The sequence below is a fragment of the Haplochromis burtoni genome, unplaced genomic scaffold, assembly GCF_018398535.1.
Source record: "Haplochromis burtoni strain Fernald_Lab_line unplaced genomic scaffold, NCSU_Asbu1 Contig_18, whole genome shotgun sequence".
Classification (NCBI taxonomy): Eukaryota; Metazoa; Chordata; class Actinopteri; order Cichliformes; family Cichlidae; genus Haplochromis; species Haplochromis burtoni.
Window position 1 is genome coordinate 1,868,456 of NW_024582379.1, and position 23,451 is coordinate 1,891,906.

At 38.0% G+C, this 23,451-nt stretch overlaps 1 protein-coding gene across 7 annotated transcripts in view; it reads left to right on the forward strand.

Moving 5' to 3' along the window:
- pdlim5a (PDZ and LIM domain 5a) overlaps positions 1-23,451 on the forward strand; it is a 65,844-nt gene that overhangs the window by 7,952 nt on the left and 34,441 nt on the right. For all 7 annotated transcript variants that reach the window (XM_005916209.3, XM_005916208.2, XM_005916210.2 and 4 more), the window contains exon 3: positions 12,380-12,531. In XM_005916209.3, coding sequence (XP_005916271.1) covers positions 12,380-12,531 — 152 coding nt within the window. The remainder of the gene's footprint in view (positions 1-12,379; positions 12,532-23,451) is intronic.

Genomic DNA, 23,451 nt, shown 5'->3' on the forward strand with positions numbered 1-23,451 from the left:
GTGTGTGTGTGTGTGTGTGTGTGTGTGTGTGTGTGTGTGTGTCTGAGAGTGCAGGCATGGACACAAAATGTTGGAAGACACTGTATGTAACTGAAAGGAAAAAACTGAAAGAATCCAGAAATAGGACATACAAATAGAAACAGACATCTTGTAAAATGGCAGCATTTTAAATTGCAAAATGCTACAAGAACTAATCTTGTATGAAATTAGTTCTTTTGTGTAGAGTTGGAGTTAAAAAATAATGCATAATGCATTGCAAATGCTGCATTCCAAAGAAACTGAAAGAAAAGATGAAGAAACTCTGATGCTGACATTGATTATTGAAGACTTGAAAATATGCAAGCAATAATTGACGATCCCGTTTGACCGTTACTCCAACATCACAGTGAAAGTTGTGTGATTTAACAATTTAAGATGCCTTGCGAGCTTGTTTTGTTATTTTCCTTCTCTTGAGATTGCTTTGATGTTGAGAGTTTCTTAAAAAGGTGTGAAACAACTATTGTCTGAATCCTACAAATACCAATAAATTGTAAAAGATTTGGGAATACTCAAACTGACTCAAGTGGGCTCCTTATTTAGCTTTGTGTCTCTAAAAGCAGATAAATGCAGATTAGCAGAGATGAGGTAGAGATGGGGGGTGGGGTATGGGAGGTGGTATTCAGTGCACGTAAATAATGCTGTGCACAGTTTACACAGGCTGAACTTGAAGAAGTGATGGCAGGCAGTCAAACACATGTCACTCAGCAGGTCATCTATCTACATGTGCTTGTCTGACCCTTTGATTTGTATCATACCTCTCTATAACTTCCTGTTTGTTTTTCTCTCTTGTTATTTAAATCTATGCGCTTCCTAATTCACTTTGTCAGATGTTCTTATGTAACACTTATCTGACTCGACGTGGACGTACAGTTTGTAGTCATTCGTTTTAGAATCCATGCAACTCTTAATCTAATCAGCTCTGTTAAACTGGGTCTATGACGATAAGGGCAGTGCTTCTGACCGCCTATTACTGACACATAAACATGTATACCAGTGCACACACATACTACTCTCTGCCAGTCTAACCATAGAGCTGGTTCTGAGAGGAGACCACAGAGTATGGGTTATTAGAGAATCCTGCACAACTGCCAGACCACAGTTACTCTTGCAGCTGCTGTTGCTAAGCTCTATAAGCATGTGAATATACAGTTTGTTTAATTTATGGCACTCTGTAGATGTAAAAAGTACCAGTGTCCAATAGTACCACCATTGCATCATGGCATGTATGTCTTGAGGTTTCTGCCCATTAGCTATTGTTTATGCAACTTGTCTTCACATCTTCTTATACCTTTTTTTTTCTTTTCTAGTGTTTAAAAACAGTTTTATAAGGGGCTGAGACTGATGGTGCTGCTCTGCTAAAGACCAGTAAAACACTTTACAATGGCTTCCCTTTTTGACATGTCTGGAGATTGCGAGAAGGAGGTTTAGATACATGCAGAAAGTGTGAAAAACATGGGTTGCAGCATATTCCTCAAGTAAATTTATGTGTAGCTTGCTGCACCTTTCCAATATTACTTATTTTCTAAATAATTGTCATACACTGTAATGCACAACTGGGCAGTATAAGCCTTAGTTACAGTAAGAGTGAATGGTTGAGCTCAACGAGTATCTGTTTATATGCTTAAAGAGAGTAATGGAAGCTGTATCATTATGGTTACATGCCTGTTTATATAAGAACTGGACTACCTTGCTCTTTTGTATAGCAAACATTTGGATTCAGATATCTAATAGATATCTCGCTGAAAGGATTTTGGAGAAAATAGCTTGTGGAAAATCTCAAGCAAACCCAATTAAACCCATTTACTGGGAAATCCATTTACTTCTTTTATTGATGCGAAGAGACAGAAATACCCACCAACGGTACTATTCTCAGTTAAATTTACAACTCAGTGAATAAATATTTAAACCTTTCCGAGGGTAGTCCATTTACAGAATCCACTGCTAAAATAATTTAAGGGAAAGCAACCCAGGGGAGGAGATGCATTAAGCCTCTAAGAATAGATACATCATCTCACAGGTCTGCCCTCACAAACACACCCACTTAACAGGAAGACTGGTCACAGAGCTGTACCCCTATTTTAAGCTGTACTTACTGCATTTGTGGTATCACAAAGACACAACAAATACAAAAGCAATGCTAGGATAGATTTTCCCTCCTTTTTTGTGAACAAAATTTATACAGCAGTGTATTGTGTGTCGATTATCTCATTTTTATATTGTATTTCTTTAGTAGAAGTCTTCTTCTTTCCTGCACATTACTATAATAATGGTGTGAAATGACTGGCAGTGTGTGTATGCCATCTTTGTGTATATGCACTAGATAAACATAGCAATCTGAAGAGTCTATAGTACTGGCAAAACTCTACAAGGTATAATAAACTTGGTTTATTTATCACCATTTGTGCCAAATATATATATGTATGTATGTTAGAAATATGTAACTGTGTATGCTTGGTCTAACAGAGTGCATCCTTCTATCATAATGCTTAAATAGCGGGATTCTAGTTGTACAGTGAGTACATCAAAATGAGTAGACAGCCAATCTATAATAAAACCTTTTCATGGAAGAATGCAGTTCCTGGAATTGAATCAGTGATGGCCGCCTCCTGCTTCCCTAGAGATGCTTTTCAACAGGCGATGATAACAACTGACCACAGGGATGGGTCTATTTCAAAGACGTTTTAGTTCTATACATAGTTTCTGTCTTTCTTCCCTTCCTCCTATTCCTGATTTAATGTCTTCCTCCTACAGAACTTGTTCTTAAACTCACATCATCACCAGGGGCCTGCACTATGGAGAAAGTTCAACATACCCAAGATGTATTTTTGTTACCAAACCAAACTGCCCTGGCTGATAAAGCAGAGCTGCAAATCTATATATAAGCATATTTATCTACCCATTAACATGAAAGTCAAACTGAACCAAAAATGTCTAAAAAAAAAAAAACTATTATTCTAAGCAAATGTGATAAATGGTAACTACAAAAAGATTTAAACAACACAAATGTTGGAGTAGAAGCCAAGATGGAAAGTTGGCAAAAAGATGCTGATTGTGTAAACACTTAAGTTATTAAGACAGCATTATCGAGAAACCTGTCAGTTAATCACAATAAAACCAGTATTTTTATGTGATATAAAAGTGCAATGTCACAATATCAATGTTATATGAAGTACACATATGGTTTTACACACCTCAGTGATGACTTAGTAAAAAGTGAGCTACTTAAACAACTTCCAATAAAGCAGAGAATTTGCAACAAATGCAGGAAAATTGTGTATGACCACTTGTCTAAAAAAAAACACACAGTTGAAAACAACCAAGCTATGCAAGGTGGCAGTTTGTGATATGTGACCTAAAAGTAAACAAATGACTCAATTGAGCATCAATGGAGCACTTGCTAGTTAGACTCTAAAATGATAGGAAAAACAAAACAATGGACAGAAATGACAGATTCCTTTACATGACGGTAAATAAAAGATTTAAGCAGTTGGTGGGGAAAAAACACCCAAGACACAACATCCCAGGTGGAAAATATTTTTCAATTTCAGTTTTATTAAGTGACAGTATTATTCAGGCTCATGAAGAGATATCCTTCTTCTTCTTCTTCTTCTTCTTCTTCTTCTTCTTCTTCTTCTTCTTCTTCTTCTTCTTAATATTAATATTAATATTAATAATAATAAGCAGTTATGTTATGTTAGCTTAAAATTTCCAGGGGAAGCACCACCTAGGCTACTTTTTTGCTTACATTTGACTTATGCTAGGTCAATATAATGGTGCTACTAGCATCTTGTAGCAGTAGAGTCACAATTAGATAGTCTGTAGCTCATTGGTAAAGAAGACTGGGAAGGAATCTTCATTTATTTACTTAGAAAGACAGCTGTATGCAAGCTGCAACCATCAATAAATAAAATGTTATTTAGTATTTTTTTTTGTGGTATTAGAAGTAAAAGACAGTGTAAGACAATTTTAGCTTCATCCTTGTAGCTCCAGCCTTGGCAGTGTTAAAAACTCCCAGGAGCCAGCATAGAACAATGAGGTAAGCTTTGAAAAACCCAAGGTTGAAGCTGAAGTTACCTCGGTCTTTCCAAGCCTTGCAAGCCTCTGGTCTTAACCCTGTAATGCTGAGATTTCTCATCTTAATCTTTCATACCAAACTTCACGAACCTGTTGACAGCTCCTCCAAACGACTTAATAATGCTTAAATCTGTCTTAATCAAAACAATTCCCATGCTTCCCTCTGAGTATCTTAGCTAAATAGTCCCAGAGCCAGAATCAACAACTTATCATTTGCCCTCCATAAATCAATCTGTCAGTATGTATGTGTTTGGGTGTGAGTTGGAAAATGCTATATTTGAAAACTGTTACACATTTGATTTTTCTGTAGTCCCAGCAGTGTGAGAATTAATCTTACTCTCATTAAAATCAGTGAAATTTTATGTTTCCTGTCAATATTTGGCATTTGCTTATCGTGGCTTTTTATGATGTCACCAGTTATGATGTCACTTGTACCACATGCTTTTATGCGTTTCATGTCATGTTTAGAAAATATGCTCATCGTTCTTCTGTGTTAGGATATTTGAATCTATTGCTGACCTTACAATAACATTTCTGACTTCACCAGTAACGGATTAACTTATTTCTTTGCCATGAAGTGGTAATGTATTACAATATTTTTTTTCAAAACATGTTAATATTGCAAACAATAGACTGTTTAATAGATTAAAAGAAGACTTTTATGAGCCCTTAGAACAGCACAGCCAAATCATAACACACTGCAGTGAATTCACACAATGAAGAGACTAGAATAATCCATTGTGGCTATAATGTGTTTTCCACAGTAGCTGCTAAACCCGTCATGCCATTTTTGCCTTCCTCTCAGGATGCTGGCCACCTGACTGGATCATGTTTATTCAGATTAATTTTGGTTGACTGTAAAGATTGACAGAAGCACAAGAAAACATCTGGTGTAACAGCAGTATCTGTCTGTTCTCTTTGGCTTTTGTTAAGCTTTGCTTGGACAATGTACTGGGAACCTAGACCCTTAGTCTTTTCCTACATAGATTTATAGACTTGTTCTGCATGTCTTAGTGTACAAACACAATCTAAAGGTTAGTATATTATACACTAAGCTGATCTGATGTTTTTCTAAGAAAAGAGTTATGTCCCAAAGCACCAACTCTGTCTCTCTTTGTGATTCATGTTTCTTCCTAATGCCTGATTCCCTCTTAATGACATGTGCGGCTGTGATTCTTGAAGCTCATGGGTTACAAATAAGAAGTCTCTATTCCCAGAACCCAGTTGATGCACACAACAATAAATGTTTTCCCAGATTTTATCAGATGTTGACTGTAGCAAACATATTAAACAAATTATATATGTTATCCCAAATCAAGGTTATTAGATTAATTGCAAAATAGCTAAAGAAGGGCCACTTAAATATTAAAATCATATGGGACTAAATAAATCCGGTCCTGGGTTCATATAGCTCAGTTCCTGCCCTTTCAATGTCCTTTCTGCCATGACAATCTTCCTAATGAGGCTGGTTGTGAAAGCTAACTTATTCATGATTGGTTTAGCAAAGTGCAGCTTTATATTATATGGTTTTCATGGGTTTATAAATCCTCACTTCATTCCATGTAAATGTCCCCTAATATTTACAATGAAACTGATAAATATGACATATTTAATGCTTTCCAGGAAGAATATTGTGTCCCACTGTCTGGGTTTTCCTGGTGTGTACAGTTTTTTTTTTTATCCTTACTCATCTACTTCTACTAATTTTTTCACCCAGTTTACTTAAAAAGATATATCTTTTGAAGCTGTTGATCTGTCATATGTTGGATTGATCTATTAAACTATGTTGATGCTGCATCAACATAGCTGGTATTTTCTTCATGTGAATAATTGGTACGGTGGGCCTGAGAGGTCAAACACACATTTTTCTATTTGCTCTTCTTCAATTCCAGTCTCTCTGAACTCTTAGAGCCACTAGGCCATTACAAATTTTGGGGATCTACAGATGGCACTAAAGCACCAATGTAAAGCAAACCAACGTTTGCATTCTTTTAAGTACGAGCAAAGTCATGCTACAGTTGTAATTATGATAAAAACCTATAACAGATTAATAACTTGGCTTCCACTTTTCTGTACGCAACCAAATCAAAAGAGCACAGCTGAATTTTAATAATACTCATGAACCCACATCAGTCAGCTTGTGCTAACTAGGGACGCTGCTTAATTGCAAGCACGACAGACCTCATGTCCAAAGCTTGATATTTATTTATGTATAATGTGTTTTGTGGGTTTTGCCAGTGTGACTGCACTACAGTTCTGTGGGAACTCAATCTGATATAACCTTGTCTATTCTACTTCTACTTGCAATTTTATAGTCTAATATTTGTGTGAAATATTCATACTTAATTCATTTTCAGGGGGTTATGTTGATGTTTATGTGTAGTAACGTGTATATTTCTATACTTCAGTGATGTTGTGGCTTTAGATTCTTTTATCCATTGCAATTTTCAGTGACTCGACTTCTAACCCCAGTGAGTGAGTTTGCCAGCACCAGTCTGAAGCCAAATCAAGTCGAATCTAATACTCGTAACAGCTGACGAAGACCAGTGGATTTTGTCAGATGAATACCAGATTCCTTTTCATAAAATTTCAAGATCCTGCTGACAAACCTGCATGATTTACTTTATTCAGGGCCATAAACTGCGAATGAAACATTCCCTCACAGTTTACTACGTGTTACTGATTGGGCCATACAAGTAGGCTGACATGATGGCTGACCTTGCACTTTATTAATCTTCCTCTTTCTTTGTGTAAACCTCTCTCTGTTTCTGTTTATGTGAATCTCTCATGGAGATATCTGTTGCTATTACTCTGACTCTGACTGCTCTTCACTTTTCTTGTGCTTAACAAACGTTTTCATTATTATCTTTCCTGTTTTCTGTGTTGTTAGATTCATATTTTTCAAAGGGTACAATTTTTCCAGTCCTCATTCACTGCAGTGTAACAAATACATTAATCAAATAATTTTTATATATTTAATTTTAGGAAAAAATCAAGCAGGAAACATTATTAGCAATGCAACACATGCAAGTTTATGATTTGACTGGGTGCCATAAGCTGAGGATATCCTGTTCCAAGTGAATTAAAACAATTAACGAAAGAAAGAGCAAACAGTAGCTGAATGTTAGCATTTATTGAGAAAATTGGAGAATTGGAAATACCTTGGTAGTAGTGCCTAAGTAGATTTCTGCAAATGTTGGTACAGTGGCATTTAATAGAAAAACTGAAATTTTAAGTTGTGCTGCTAAGTAATAGCAGTGAGTTGAGTGAATATTAAGCATTGACTCTTTTTGTTTTCATGCAGAAGTCTGCTATAAACAGGCAGTGCAAAGGAAAAGATCTTGTTGATGTGGTAATACAACTCATCAAACTCTTGTTGCCCTTATACTTTTGTTGGAGGATATGCCAAACTTGCTGCTAAGTGGACTTTATGCACAAAAATATATTAAAAAAACCAAACATACTGTCTCAACATATGGTAATAAATATTGATTATAAATAAGTGGACATCAATAAAATAAATAATTTTTAAAAACCCTTCAGTAAAACAATATATAGAGTGAAGGGTAATTTCTTGTCATGACATTACTAAAAGATAACATAAGTTCCAGTACTGAAACAGCAAAATTGAAGGAAAATAGGTCAGTACTGAAGGCTTCCATATGGAAGCAGCTTTGTGTATGTTCGAGTTACAGAGTATTTGTGTCTCAAGCTCTCAGAGAGTGCGATGCGAACCATCTGCCTGTCATCTTTGTCACTACTTGTGCTGAAAGCAGGCATTGTTCAAAGCACTCAAAATGGTCAGTGTGTGCTCAAAGCAGACAATGTTGCGGCACTCCAGTAAGCTCTTATTGCTATGTGTTGAAACCAGATTTTTTAAGCACTTAAATCAGACAGCATATGTGTTGAAACCTGACATCGCTGGAAGCATAAGAGCAAGTTCGTAGGAGATGGCTTTTAGACACGGCATGTGTGTTTCTCATTGTTTTGGAACAGTGATGACACAAGTACTGACCCCTTTACTTTTGCATGAATATTTAGTAAGGCAGCTGGATTTCACACACAGAGTGCAAAGTCTTGAGCTGCTTCTCATTTCTTTATATTTTGCTAGGAAAATAACAACAGCAGCTTATTGAATCATGTTCAAAAATAACAATGTTTAACAGAGAAAACCCAACAGTCAGATGAGCCCTACAAATAAGCACTTTAGCGACAGTGGGAAGGAAAAGCTCCCTTTTAAAAGGAAGAAACCTCTGGCAGAACCAGGCTCAAGGAGGGGCTGCTAACTGCTGTGACTGGTTGGGGGTGAGGAGAAGAAGACAGGACAAAGGTACACTGTGGAAGGGAGCCAGAAATGAATAATAACTAATTAAATGTAAAGTGATGTATGAATACATGAGTGAAAAAAGATGAGTGAAGAAGCAAACACTCATTATGAGAGGATCCCAGCAGTGTAGGCCACCTGATCCAGCCCTAGCTATATGCTTTATCAAAAAGGAAAGTTTTAAGCCTAATCTTGAAAGTAGAGAGTGTGTCTGTGTCCTGAATTGGCAGCTGCTTCCACAGAAGGTGGCCTGGAAGCGCTTAAAAGCCTTTAATTTTCTCAAATTCTCAAATCTTTCAATCCGGCGCGCCTTACAGTCTGAATAATATGGTACTCTTTATCTCTTGTAGATGGCTGTTTTTAGACCTGTCAATTCTTTTGTTCTCCACTTGTCCACCACCACAGTTTCTTCAGTTTTTTTAAGGACAGACTGCACACCATGCCAAGAAACACATGGAAGTTTGAAGTTTTGTGCTAATAGTTATTTTATATCTGTCTGTGTTGTCTTGACATTTTTCCATAGATTCAAATAAAGAAATTCCAACAAATTGTGTGTTTTTAAAACAGGCTGCGATTAACAAATTTCCTGAAGATACCATTTAAAAGTGGTTGTTTCCTAAGTTGTCTATTATGAGTAGACACAAGACTGGTTCATTCCTTGAGTTGGTCCCTGAATGCTTGAATGATTCATAGGTCAGTGTTAAATCTAACAAAGCTAAAGAAAAAAAACCTCTGAAAAACAGGAACAAGGTAGGGCTGAAATTGAGTGAAAAAATTAGCCAACGAAAGCCAAAGAAGACCTTAAATAAGTCTGGAGAACTATTGCTCAAGACCAATTTTTAAAAAAAATACAAGAAAGTCTGGCTCCTTGGAAGCAACAAGTAATGAGGGGTGACTTTTGCACAATAGTGTCTGTTGATTTGTTGAAGAAAAAAAAACACTTAAAGGCAAATTCTTTTTGCCACTTGAACTACGAGGGTTTCCACACCACCCTAAATATGTAGACATGGAGTTAAAAAGCAAATATGTTTAGCAATGATATAAAATACAGGTAAGTGTTAGAGAACTTTTACAGTTCTGTAACAGCCTCTCCCATAGCCGCTGACATCAGTGGCTCAAGCTTTGGGCCAAACAGAAAAGAAAAGTCACTGGCACTGCTGTTGCCAGCTGTTTTGCAGTTTTTATGGTGGATAAGGCTTTTGTACTGGTTTCTCAGAGAAAAGATTATAGAAAGCACATTTCAAGTTTTCAGCATTCCCTGTCAACTGAAGCATTGTTCCGTTTGCGTTTGACATTGGTGTAATGCATGTGTGTGTCATATTTGTGTTAGATCTGAAGTGTTACAGCTGCTGTTTTCTGTCATGACCAAAGCAACAGAGCCATAAATCAAATAACCTGGCAGTCTCCAAGTACTTGACTTGTTGCATAGATAGATTATTTGGATTTCTGTGTCTGATTTTCTTGGATGCGTTTCACTTTCTTTGATATAAACATTGAGACGACTTTGAGCTTTGAAAGATTTTCTTCGTATTAATTTCGAACAAATGTTTGCCTTTGCAAAAGGATTTCTTACCAGTACGAATAATTGCTTCAGACATGTGGATTTAAGACATACACGATAAATTCATACAAGCAAAATAAATAATCTTCACAAAAATCTTTACTGTTTATGGAGTAGCTTTAAAATCAATTCAAGGCGGTTGTATGGAAACAGGTTACTTTTACTCTGAAAGAAACAGAGCCGTGTTTTGTGTCTGTATGTGGAGAGGGAATTTATGTGGGTAGGGGGGGAGGACCTTAGCACTAATTGGGGAAAACATATAATAGCACATTTTGTGGTGAGCATTTGGGCCATAACAGTGCCAGAGTGGTTAGCTGGAACACACCCCTGGAAATGGGTCAAAACATGCAGCATAATATCTACTCGGTGGCATTTTCTTCTTTTCCTTCTCTTTCTCCCTTCCTCGCCATCCATACCAGTTTAATCAACGTTATGTCAATCCCTCATTATGCTCTTCTTCCTGCCCTCTGTGCTAGTGAGCGGTGCTGAGTGATGTTGCGTGTGTTGAGCTAATATGACTATAAAAGGTTGGGGCCGCAGAGCCTTAATGCTAATCCGGGTGCAGAGCCTCTTTTATTAGCCCTGCTTGTGTCTGTCTGTATTTGTGTGTGCTTGTGTGTCTGTGAGAGAGCGAGAGACAAAGATAAAGGCAAAGGAAACACAGTTAACCCCATATTACACTGTCCCATCCTTGACTGTCTTTCTACACTTGAAGTGATCTATAGTCAGGGAGCAGGAGACGCATTTGTTTTTAAGAATCTTCTACAAAAGTGTGCTTCTTTGTGTGTGCTGTTAGGGAAGTAGTCTGTGTGGTGTCAAAAGAAACAAATGACCTCACTCCACTTTGGACACACTTAGAGCCTCTGTGTGACTAAGAATGGACAGAACTACATCTGCAAGGCGTTGCTAACACTATTCAGTCCCATATAATTAACAACAGAACTTACAAAAAGCTAGTCGCTTAATTTAGTTGCTTAGAAATAAACATTTCATCAATATTTTTATGTAGATTGTGAATTGAATATTTTTAAGTACCTTCATGCTCAGAAGGTCGTTTTTAGAAAATGTTTTGGTCAGAAAAGATAGAAAAAATAATTTCAATATTTCACTGCTAATAAAAATATTAGATTGTTCATTTTCCACGAGTGTGTAAAAGTACATTTAAGTTAATCTGTCCCTCCTGGTAAAGTATGTACACTCTCTTACATAACAGCACATAACACATAATTTGAAATGTATCAGAAAGGAACAGGCAGCTCTGTGCGCAGTCCATGAAAAATCAAGAATGTATAATTAGACGCTCAACCAAATGATCTGATTATATTTTCACGTGGCGTTAAGCTCATTTACGTGCATGCTAAATGCTTAGCTTGTTTACAAAATATGCACCTGTGTATGTTGAAGCCCATTTGAACAGCAGAACCGGTATTCAGTACCAGATCGTTGTTTTTTTGGTTTTTTTGCTTGAATCTGTTTCAAATTAACCAACTTCCTCCAGAGCGGAGTGATTAAAGACTGTTTACATATTTAAGGTTTAGCTTGAAGATGAAGGAATACACTGAAACATGGAGACAAGAAACGTGTATCTAAATTTTATGATGCGTGTAAAGTGAGAAATGTCTGGCTAATAATTACTGTTTCCTCAAAGCCCATAAAAAAGGTATGTGTCTACACCACGGAGCGTCCCATTATCTGTTTGTCACCTTTTTAACAACATTTTGCATGGGGTATAATTGCGTTATTGCTTTTTACTGACACTAAATTCACTTTACTTCATCTTTATTGCACAGTAGTGCTTAAGAAAGTGTAAAATTTAGCTCCTTTTTTGCTCAAAGAGGCAGATATCACAATATCATACCACAAACCTTTGTGTTACACTGATTCTGTTTGCTCTAAGCTGTAAATACCTTCTTGCATTATCAATTCGTGGCATGTTCCCAACTCGCATAGCTACTGTAATGTATAGAGCAGGCATTAAAAAATGAATAAGAATAAATATCTTTAAATGATAAACAGCCATGTTCATTCTTTCTTTTTCTCAGATACACTGTGGTTGAGAACCTTTGAACTCTTTTCTCTAACAAGCTGCAAGGCCATTAAGACAGCACACAATAAAGAACACACAAAAGTAATTTAATCCTGCAGGCTCCTGCTATTAAAAACACATCAGTGAGCCTAAAGTAGACCCTCCATCATGTGGTGCAGAACCTAGGTCTTTCATTATTTTTCTCTAAATACTCATGCAATAGAAGAGATCCATAAATCCTCTGATAAACACAGGCTGAATGTGGACATCCGACATCACCTTGACCCACCGGCCAGCTCAGTAATCCCGATATTTCCAGCAATTCATGCTGTTTGTGGTTTTTGTGTTTCTGCAGCTGACGGATGGCGGAAAGGCAGCGAAAGGTGGTATTGCTGTTGGAGACATGGTTCTTTCCATTGATGGCATCTCCACGGACGGCATGAACCACCTGGAGGCCCAGAACAAAATCAAGAGCTGCACTGGCAACCTCAGCCTCACTCTGCAGAAGTAAGCCATGACCTCACGCTCTGTGTGTCTGAAGTTGTTAAGCCAAACCCTAGCCACATCACCTTGAAATGATTTAATGCGTGAACCTGAGTGGGTATACATTTATCACCATGACAACACAGGATCCGTGCACTCCCTTTCAGTTAGTCCCAAACAACCCAGTTGTGCATCAGATTTAAGGTTCATGCTTCCCCTTTCAACCCCAGACATCCTGCATCCAGGCAGATTTTCACTGTTGTTGTAGGAGATAATCTTACCTCTAACACACAGCAACGCCATTAGTTCTGCCTGATCGCTTGTCCCCTGAAGGGAAGCGGGAGAGCTAAAATCACATGGAGAGCATCAACATGTGGCCCATCACCTCTTCCCCCAAGGCTTACTCCTCACTGTCTGGTGGAATCCTGTACATCGGAGCTGAATTATCTCAAGAATTTCTGTTGTAGTGTGTGTGTATCAGTGCGTCTAGATCATAGTGGATCTCATGTGGTTCAAATTGTCTGTTTTTTGGCGGCACTTGTAGGCATATGTGTGTTTTTATTTAAGCCCAGTGAGATATTCAGGGCTTTTACACTTGTACTTTCGGATTAAGGGTGAAGAGAGAAATGCTCATCTGTTTTTGTTTGTTTGTTTGCATGTTTATTTGTGCCTCTGCATCTCTGCCTCTCACTCAATTCAGATTTTACATTCTGTCCTCTCTTGGTCATTTTCCTTTTTTTCACCCCTCACTTTATGTGAGCCTCTAATTTGTGTCCAAATGACGACAGACCATAGATGTTTACTTTTGGTTGAGTGGTGGAGAGCACACACACACTAATATTATAAGGCTTTCCGCTTCTCAAGGACAGAGTGTGGGCTAGTGAGTGTGCATGTGTGTCAGTGTGAGCAACAGATATTCACGATCTAGTTCTATTTTATGATGAGAGAAACAGGTCTTAGAATAACACTTGGCTAAGATGGATGGCCTGGGGCAAGTCGCAAAGTTTTGCTGACAACGATATGGAAGCCACTGAAGCTGAAACCAAAATCATTTTGCAGGAAGCGGTAGCTGTCATTCTATCCTTGCCTTAAAATTTGTTTAGAATATATCCTCCAATCTCTCAGCAAACTGATAAAACACCACGATAGGTTTCTCACTGACTGATTTCCCTGACAGTTACATACAGATTAGTCAGGACACTGTCAGACTGGTTTTGTATAACCAACGCTCATAGCAGCAAGCAATCAAGAAGTTACTGGACCCGAGGTTAAGAGATCTTCCAGCATATAACATTTTTATGGGACCACAAGTTGTTGTTGTTAGAGAGCATGTTAAAACACATTCAGCTATTAACTACCACGCAGCTGGATGATATCGAGTATCATTAATTTTATCAGTGGTAAAAAACATGTGGCCGTATTTTATTATGAAAGCTGCGCGATTAAAGGACATCTTTGGGGACAGTTCATTTGAGATTGACAGCAATTTGTGTCCCTTCTCCAAACACTGTTTACAATGAGAAATAAAATCAGAGTGTCTGGGTTTCTCTGTGTTTGATGGCTGACATTAACTGGCACTTTGATTGACGTAGTCTGTGTTCAAAATGTTTCATCCCTGGGTCAACATGTGGTCCATCTTTAATGGGTTTGCATGAATAATGGAAAGAACCAGTCTAGTCCCTTGTTTCTGTTAGCGTTTATAGGTTATCGCCCATTCGTTGTTCCTTTTCTTCCTGTTTGACCACACATTTTGATTGGCTTTGTCACTGGGTCAAAGAGCAAAAGGAATGAGAGCAGTGCGGTGATACAACAATGCATGTGGTGTCTGTATGTGTGTATTTTGAATGGGAGACTGGTTGTTATTCGTTTTCCAAATAAAGAGGTGGATGTGGAGAAGAGATGGACAGCAGATGTGTGAAGAACAAGAAAAGAAAAGCTGTAAAAGTAAAGTTGTCTCTACAAGGCTGTTAAATTGACATGAAGCTAAATATGTCCAGGCTACAAATTTTTTTTTAAGGATGGCAAATATAAAGAGCCAAATTATCCTGGCACTGACTGACCTCTTCATCCAGTAAAAAGCTGGAACAGAACTGGGATTTATTAACTGTAAATGCATGAATGCAAATACCATGGTTACCAGGGAAATCATCACACACGAACATTCATTTAGTTGTCTGTGAGAGTTTCTTTATTTCTTGGGGGGAAAACATTACAGTGAAGCAAGCATTGCCAAAATGGCAAGCAGCAGGTGCCAAAACAACATCAGTGGAAATTTCTTGCTGTTCCGTCTATCCCAGCTCAGATCAATCACTTTAAACTGATCAGAGCAAGAAAAAGTTGAGCCAGCTGGAAAAGTTCAAATGAATAACCCTGTGCATAAAGTAAAAACAAAATCTTTAGAATGAGCAACAGGTGAAAGATTAGTATTATCGGCACTTTTTGATCAGTTTTTCTTGCTAAATATTTTATAATGTAGTGACTTTGTACTTTGTAGAAAGAAACTGACTACTGCTAAGTTCTTAAGTAAGGGATTAACTACTAGTACTTTTGTCAAGTCTTGACGTACTGAAGTTTGATGTTTTATTGTAAATGTAAATTAAGTCATACTTTGTGGTTTTCATCTCTGCACAAGGAGCCGGATTATATTCAACTGCAGCTGTGCATATCTCCCTCAGTTTGAATTCAGTTACGTTGCTGTGGGTCTGCTACCTTATCACAAGGTGGGTGATCAGTTCTGCAGACTTTTAAGCATCACTTAAATCTTTAATCCAATCCTTAAGAAGGATTTTGTTCATCCTTTTATATTTTCATGACAGACTGAAAAAATAAATTTCCCTGAGTTAGTGAATGCTGACAAAAGTGAGTATAAATCTAGTGTTTGTTTGTTTAAAGCTTCAGTCTTTGCCTGATTTGTTTTTCTGGTCTAGGAATGCACTTTGTATTGTTATATGAATAATAGCTTTCAAAACACACTTTTGGTTCTCGAGCTTTGGGGCCTTGATGGCCTTTTGTTAAACAGAACCAGTGTTTTTGTTGCACTCCTGCTGAGAAAGCTTGGTAGAGACACTGAAAAGAAAGAGAAAAGGCTGAAAATGAGAAAACACAACACTTAAACAAAGATAGAGACAGATTCGTCATCACTGTTTACCTGAGATCTTTGCCTGCAACTTAAGACATAATTCACCTTGCAATAATGTCACCAGGCGAGAATGTTGAAACGTCACTACTCCTTGTTTAGATTCATATATCTCTATAAAACTATACTAGGATTTGATACGCACAGCTGTGGAAAAAAATGCAGCCAAGTTTCTGGGAGTTTGTTTTGTCTTTTCTTTTCTTTTTTTTCAATGAATCGTTTTTTCCGTTCTTATCTTCAGCGTCAAACTGAATCCCGGTTGATGAGACCAATAAAAACACCCAATATCTTGTTTGCTAAATGGGCTGTTTTATTGTGGGGAAGACATGTGGCGCACATGTGTGCATAGCACACTCACACACATACCACGCATGAATGCAAATAGACTTTCAGAGAAATGGTTGGTTAGGTTTTGGTACACTCCTTTCAATTTGCAGGGTTGCAATCTGTAAAATAGTTTCTCGATTAATCACGGAGTCTATTGGTTGTGGACGCAACACAACTTCGCCGAATCCTAACTGACATCTTTAAACTCCTTGTTGTGTTTGACCATCAGTCCAAAGCGGAAACATTTACTAATATTTCTAAACATTTAGAATTACAAATGATAGAAGCCATATGTGGTTGTGTAACGTAGCTTTTGCATTCAAAGTGACTGAAGCACTTACAATAGGTGTAGCTTATTTTTCTCTCAGCTGACTAATTTGTGGCAGCTTCATTCATGAGTCCTTCTTTAAAAGCAGGGATAGGTGCCAGAGGAAGGCATTAAAGAGGGAAGATATGTGGATAGGATAAAGTAGAGTAAGTTGAGGAAGGTTTAAAGAATGAACAGTAGTGCTGAACTAGAGGTTTGAATGCAGGGTGGAAGGAAAAGGTAAGACAATGTAGTCAGACTTTGTTGTTTTAGAAATGACTAAGGCAGAAGGACATTTCCTTCTTGCGTGATGGCTTTGTCCTAAAGGGGTCCCACTGGTGAAGTGTAATACGTTTCAGCACTTAAATTCACCTCTTTAGCGATATCATTATTTTCTGCAAAGGAACACCAAAGGATTAAACTCTTCATTTCAACCAATTACCCCGTGCCTCAACAAAACCACCTTTGTATTTCACTGTTATGCACTTCGACTGCCAGTGTCTGGCTAAATGGTTTATTCCCCACAGTAAAGTCCTTTCGAAGCCCATTTGACTATTTAATGGACCCACGTTCATGTGTGTGCTTGAGTGTTTTTCTCTAGTAATGGCACAGTGTCAAGGCCCCGATGGTTGTTAGGGGGGAGAAAATGAAACACAGTTGACCTGATGTACCTACACCAACACAGGAACACGCAGCAAATGATTGCATTATTTAGATCATGCAAAGAAGACAGGATTTAAAGCAGCTTTTGTGTTGTTTTCTTCTTTAATCAGCATGGAGATCTCCAACTGTTGAAAGCACCTCAAACAGGATAATTGCAGTGTTTGACAAGCCTTTTCTTTGTTGCAGAGTTTCTAAATAGTGGTGGGGTCATGACATAACTTTTCTAAAAGCTCTTACGCATGAATGTAGAAGGCCACACAAAAAGACCTTAATAAGGGATAGATAAAGAAAATCAGATATGAGATTTTGTGTATGTCTCACGATATTGCTGCAGATGTGCTGTTGATGTTTTACTACAGTGGGACTGACCCCTTCCCCCGCAATGCACAAGCATGCACATAAGTCAGAAGGGGATGTTTAGCTCACCTGAACACCCTATAATAAATTCACACTCATTCTCCATTGACAGAGAACAGCAGTGGTCTGCACACCTAATTGTCTACTCCTTCCATGCGCAGAAACCCTGCAGACAGAGTCACACACACTCGAGCACACATACATGCACAGAGCTCACATAAAATAAAACTCAAGCAGCTGCCTGATTTATTTTGAGCCTGGAAGTTTGGCCTGTGCTCAGGGAAGGGGTTGTGTGAGGGAAGTTTACGTAGAGATGGGGTATACGTTTTCATTTTGTTTATGTTGTGTTCTCCGAAAAGCAGAGACACCATCCCTGCGTTGTACCAGATATGCCGATGCTTGTGCACGGCCACGTGTCTGTCCAGAAAACACAAGCAAGCGCATGTGCACAGAGAACAGTGATGTGTGAAGAGAAGTTAATTGTGACTCCTAGGAGTGAAATTGATTAGTTTTAATTGCTTTAAAATGAACAGAAATACATTTCCCAACAGACCACTTATATATCTCAATGTAATCTTAAATCTAAGAAATATGAGAAACATGAGAGAGCATGAGTTACATAATTGGGGGAGTACGTGTCAGTTACCTGTTTGTGGGCAACACTGATACTTTAATATAATGATGCACTGCCTGTTTTTAGCTTACACTTGAAACCCAGTATGGATGGCATACTTACTTGGAACGAACCGCCACGTAACAAGAACAACATGTTTGAATGACTCTGTGTTTGAAACCCAAAGACAAAATCAGATTCCTTGTTTACAAAAACATTGCATGGTTTTAGAAATTCCATCCATACATTTTCTTAACCACTTAACCAGTTCAGTGTCACAGGAGTGCTGGAGCCTATCCCAGCTGTCATTGGGTGGGAGGTACAAAAAATACGCCGGTTAACGCAGCAATGCTGACATTTGGATTGCTAAGATGTTTTGGAGCCAAAAAAAGGGGGCACGGATGATGTGTTTGTGTGCGAATGTCAGGAAAATAAGGCATCACCGAAGTTTCATATTGAACAGATTAAAAACATGTGAACATATAAACTCTCAGTTTGAAGTCAGAAGACTGAAACAATCAATCCAAGTTCTAGCTTTTTAAGTCAGATGGAAATGAAATTGAAATCAAGCACATAGTGAAGACATAACAAGAAATGTGGGCGAGAGAGTGCAAATAATCATGGACGGTGGTTGTTGGGTGATGCTAAGCAGCTTCTGGTGATGGTAGACATGAACACCTAACAGCCTAATTCATGAACGTAGAGCTAGGTATTCTATATGTTGCACCAATTTAAACTCAAATGCAAATATAAATAAGAGGGAGAGTTTAGTAAAAATGTATAGGAAAAAATAAATCGGAGGTCTACTGAAAACAGTGAAAATATGGCACATTACCGTGTGTTAGAACTTATAAGACTTGCACCGTAGCTACAGAAATTCACAGCTCTTTACAAACCCTGTGTACTAATAGATTCTCTCTGTGCAGCTGCCATTGTCACTTATATGCCTTTGATCATTTGCCAAAGCTACGAGTGCTAAACTAGGCTCACCTGTCTCTGTCTTTCACAGTCTCTACTATTTGCCAAAGATCAGCTAAAGCTGATGGCCGTCATCCTTGGCTTGTCGTATTCACTGTTCATATCCTAATACCAGCTTCATGCACCTGTCTCTGTACGTCTTTTTTTTTATATCCTCTTATTTTTGCCAAAGAAAATCCCCCCCAAAATATTAGGGGTCTGTGAATCTAGCCCCTAGATATTCTCAAGCCAAGAACACTGCATTATGCTCATCTGTCTCTGCTTTTTTTTCACTCTGTCTCTTTTTTCATTTTTTTTTTTTTACTATTCTTTGCTATTTGCCAAAAATATCTTAGTGTAAGCCAAGAGCACTCATCCTTAGGCGAGCCAGCACTGTTGAATAATACCCAGGCAGGCAGCTGGAACAGTGTGAAAAATCATCTGGACTGACAGAAAGAGAAAAATAAGAAGCTACATATTGTATGTGCTGAGTAATTACTATAAGTGCATCTCAGGCTGCAAGACACCATGAGAACATAAACGGTACAATCGGCAGCTTTGTTCCAAATGAAATAAACTTGTAATTATAGTTACAAATGACTCTATAATAAATTGCAATTAACATGTTTTGTAACATAATACACACTTTTCCCAGACATGATTTGTTATGTTTTCCTTCAGTTCTCACATTAAGCTTTAGGTCTAGGTACTGTTTTCAGTCTAGACTAGGCAATATAAATTCATTTTCAGGCAAAATTCTCATTATGTATTCTGTATGTTTATGCTCATTTTATTACATGATCAGATAAAGTATGCTCAAAAGTTCTACTAAGTGTTTAGGCACATGTGTTGAAATTGATCTGATTTTATAGTGGAAAGAAGCTGAAAGAGACTCAGGTATTTGTTCAGTGAGAGCCAGGATCATATTAGAATCACTGTCATGGACAGTACTGTGCAAAAATCTTGAACCACCCTTCATTTCTTCATATTTTCCTAGGAAAATGGGAAATAACAGCAGTGATTTATAACAGACACATATGGTAATACAGTATATAAGGTAAAAGTTCTAATGAGCTTCAAAGTCAGTATTTGTTATGACCACATTTATTCTTCAACACAGCATGAGCTCTCTTAGGCGAGCTTTCTTGTCATTTTTGTAAGTATTCTTCAGGAATAGTTCTCCAGACTTCTTGAAGGACATTCAAAGCTGCCTTTTGTTCTGTGAACATGATCCCACATTGCCTCAATAACGTTAAGTTCCGGGTTCTTTCGAGACAAATTCTTGATTTGCACTGTGTATTGTGTTTGGGATCATTGTCATGCTGAAAAATGACACCAATTCGTATAAGACGCGCTCTCCAGATGTGCATCAAAGTCTGATGATACATTTCTGTGTTCATAATTCCCTCAATTTTAACCAGATCTCCAAGACCTCTTGCTGAAATGCGACCTAAACCTAAATGCGACCTAAATGACACAGCCTCCACCGTGTTTTATAGATTGGTGCAGACACTCACTGTTGTAACTGTTTTCTGGCCTCTTTCTGATTAATGACAATTTCGATTCTTCACTCTGTAAGACCTGCTGCCACTGATTTACAGTGCAGTTCTTGTGTTGTTTGGCAGAACCCAGCCTTTTTCCCTGTTTCCCTTACTTAGGAATGGCTCCTTGACAGCCACCCTTCCACTGAGACCATTTCTGATTATCCTCGGCAAATAGTACAGGGATCAACCAAAGGGACAGATGTATCTTTCAGGTCTTGTGTCAGGTCTTTGCTGGATTTTTTCCTATTTCTTAAAGACATTGCTGGCATTTTTCCTAGATTCAACTAAAGAAATGGGAACAAATTATGTATTATTGCAACATGTTTCTAGTGACAAGGTAAATCGTTTCGTCATTAAATTGTCTGATATGTTGAGTAGTCACGACACCGGCTCATCCTTTGAGATAGGTGCCTTTTTGTGTTTAAATGAGTCATAGATAAGTGTTAAGTGGCTTACCAGAAGCCATTCGTCTGATAATGGTCAGGTACAAGAGCTGGACTATAAATGAGTGGAAAAAATAGCCAATGTTAGGACTTTAAAAAATTACAAGAAAGTCTGGCTCCTTGGAAGGCAAATATAAAGAAATGAGGCATACTACTATAGCCCTGCACGATTTTGAGGGATTGACCTTACATCACTCTGAGAACAATGGAAGAGTTTGTGTATTTTAAGTAAAGAGCCAAAGAGAGAAAAAGCAAGAACCAGGCCAGGTAAACAGATACAGAGTATCCAAAACAAGACGAAAACAATTCAAGGAAACTAGAACCAATCTAGTAAATCCTGAATCTCTGTGAATTAATGTTTCAAAGTGATTTTGATGCACATTGATATCCATAACCCTTTCAACAGACCTAAGGCCAGATGTGGAATATGGAAAACACTTCCTGGTCCAGCTGTGGATCATTTTGATGAGCAGACAGTTCTGAATAATGTTCATAGCCTGAGCCCTGTCTCTTTAGCCTGTCTTTCTTTCTTCTATTTTATGTATTATTCCTGATGTTGCTGCCTTAAAAAAATACTTGTGAGCTGCCAAACAGAAGAAAAGAAACTGGGAACTGCAAAGCACTAAAATCAAAAGACAAAAACATCGACTTTTTCCCTGTCTTGCTGACATTAACAGTTTGTTGTTGGCACTTTTGCAGCCTGCCTATCACTGTTGCGCTGTTTATTCTTCTGATGAAAGCACTTGGAGTTGATGGACTAGTATATGTTATAAATACATTGAGACTATAGTTCAGTACTGGATAGGTCTTGCAAGACTACATTGCTAAAGAATGCAGCATCAGTTCAACCTGTTTTAGATCCCATAGAATCGTGTGTCCTCATACAGCGTGAGCCCTGTAACATTGATCTCTCTTATGAAGAAAAAAGTATTCAAGTACTTCTGAACAGAACCCCTACTTGAAACAATACATTCTTCTTCTCTCTATTATGAAATCACATCACACCCAATCAAATCAATCTTTGACTGGGTGTGATGTATAATGCAAAGACAGCTCAGGGTGCACTTTTACTCTATAAGTAGGTTTGACAGTTTGATTTGAATAAACTCATGTTTCCTTTGGATACTGGTCTAAAGTCTCTCACTGCTTTTTGCTTTGTGTGGTTCTTATTAAGACTGTCAGCTACATAGACACAATGATAAATGTTAAATAGACCTGTTAGTAGAACAGGGCAATATGACCAAAAATATTTATCACGTCAGTTATATCATTATCGCAGATAACAATATAACTGACGATATAATTGACACTAGACAAAATACTTTACAACTCCACAACTTTATTAGTGCAAAAAAAAAAAAACCATCAATGTATTTTCACTTAAACAAGCAGCTTTTTGTAAGTGCATTAAAGTTATATAAAAAATTTACAGTGCAAATACTGACAATTTAACCAAAAGGCGTTTCCAGTGGAAATTGGCCGACATATCCTCAGCATAACCATGTATAATATCCACAAAACTTAAAAAGAGGTTACACACACAATACGGTAATATTATGTTGAAGTGCAGTACGTATCACTCCACGAGGCGCCTGCCTACGATGGCCGTAATGCTCCGACAATCCATCAAGCGGTGCGGGTTCGTAGCTTAGCAAAGTCGTACTAAAACATTTGACAGATTTTCGAGCGCCGTGTACGACATAAAATCGTTTCGAGATCAGTAAACACAACCAGAATTCATACATAAGGCACACGGGATTATAAGGGGCACTGTCGATTTTCAGAAAAATCAAAGGATTGATTTTAAGTGTGCCGTATTTTCCAAACAACACGGTAATAATGACGTCCCGCTGGCATGCTCTACCAAAAATAGTGCTTTGTTGTGTATCTGACGGATGAAAGCTAAACCAGTGCCACACCACTGAAGTTGCAGCATTTTTACAAACCAATTCTGGTTCATCCGTTTCATTTAACGATCCACTTTCACTCTTCTCATTCTGCGTCGCCGCCATGTGCATATGTAAACAAAGGCTCTGCGCATGCGCGTTTTACCCATATCCTATCGCGATATTTCATTTTCCTATCGTTGCCCAACATTACACCGGTATCATCATGAATGGTATGGTATGATATAGCCCAGCCCTACCTGTTAGTATTACAGTATTACATTACCATAATTCCAGAATTTAGAAAAGTATTTCTACCATCATAAATACAGGTGCTCATCTTTCTATTAAAGTGATACTATGATGACATTTATAGTTAGAAGAAGATGGAAAAGGGGGGTGCTGAAAAGATGGTGACTGCGAGTTGTGCGAACAATTTTACAGGACTATTTCGGGACTCAGATGATAACTGATCCAGCTACTAGAGGCGAAGCTGTGTGCAGTATTTGCCTCAAGAAAGTTCAGCTGACCGATGTGTCACCAGGTGTTGTCATTGCCTGATTTTAGAAATAACAGTCAACAGCAGATAAGGAGGTGGTCCGCTTGCCTCCACTCCATAGAGAAGGGTTACATCTCCTGGGTCTAGGTGCGTCTTGCCCCTCTGATGGCGGGGGTACCTGGACCTGGGATATAGAGTATGTTTGGGGAGTG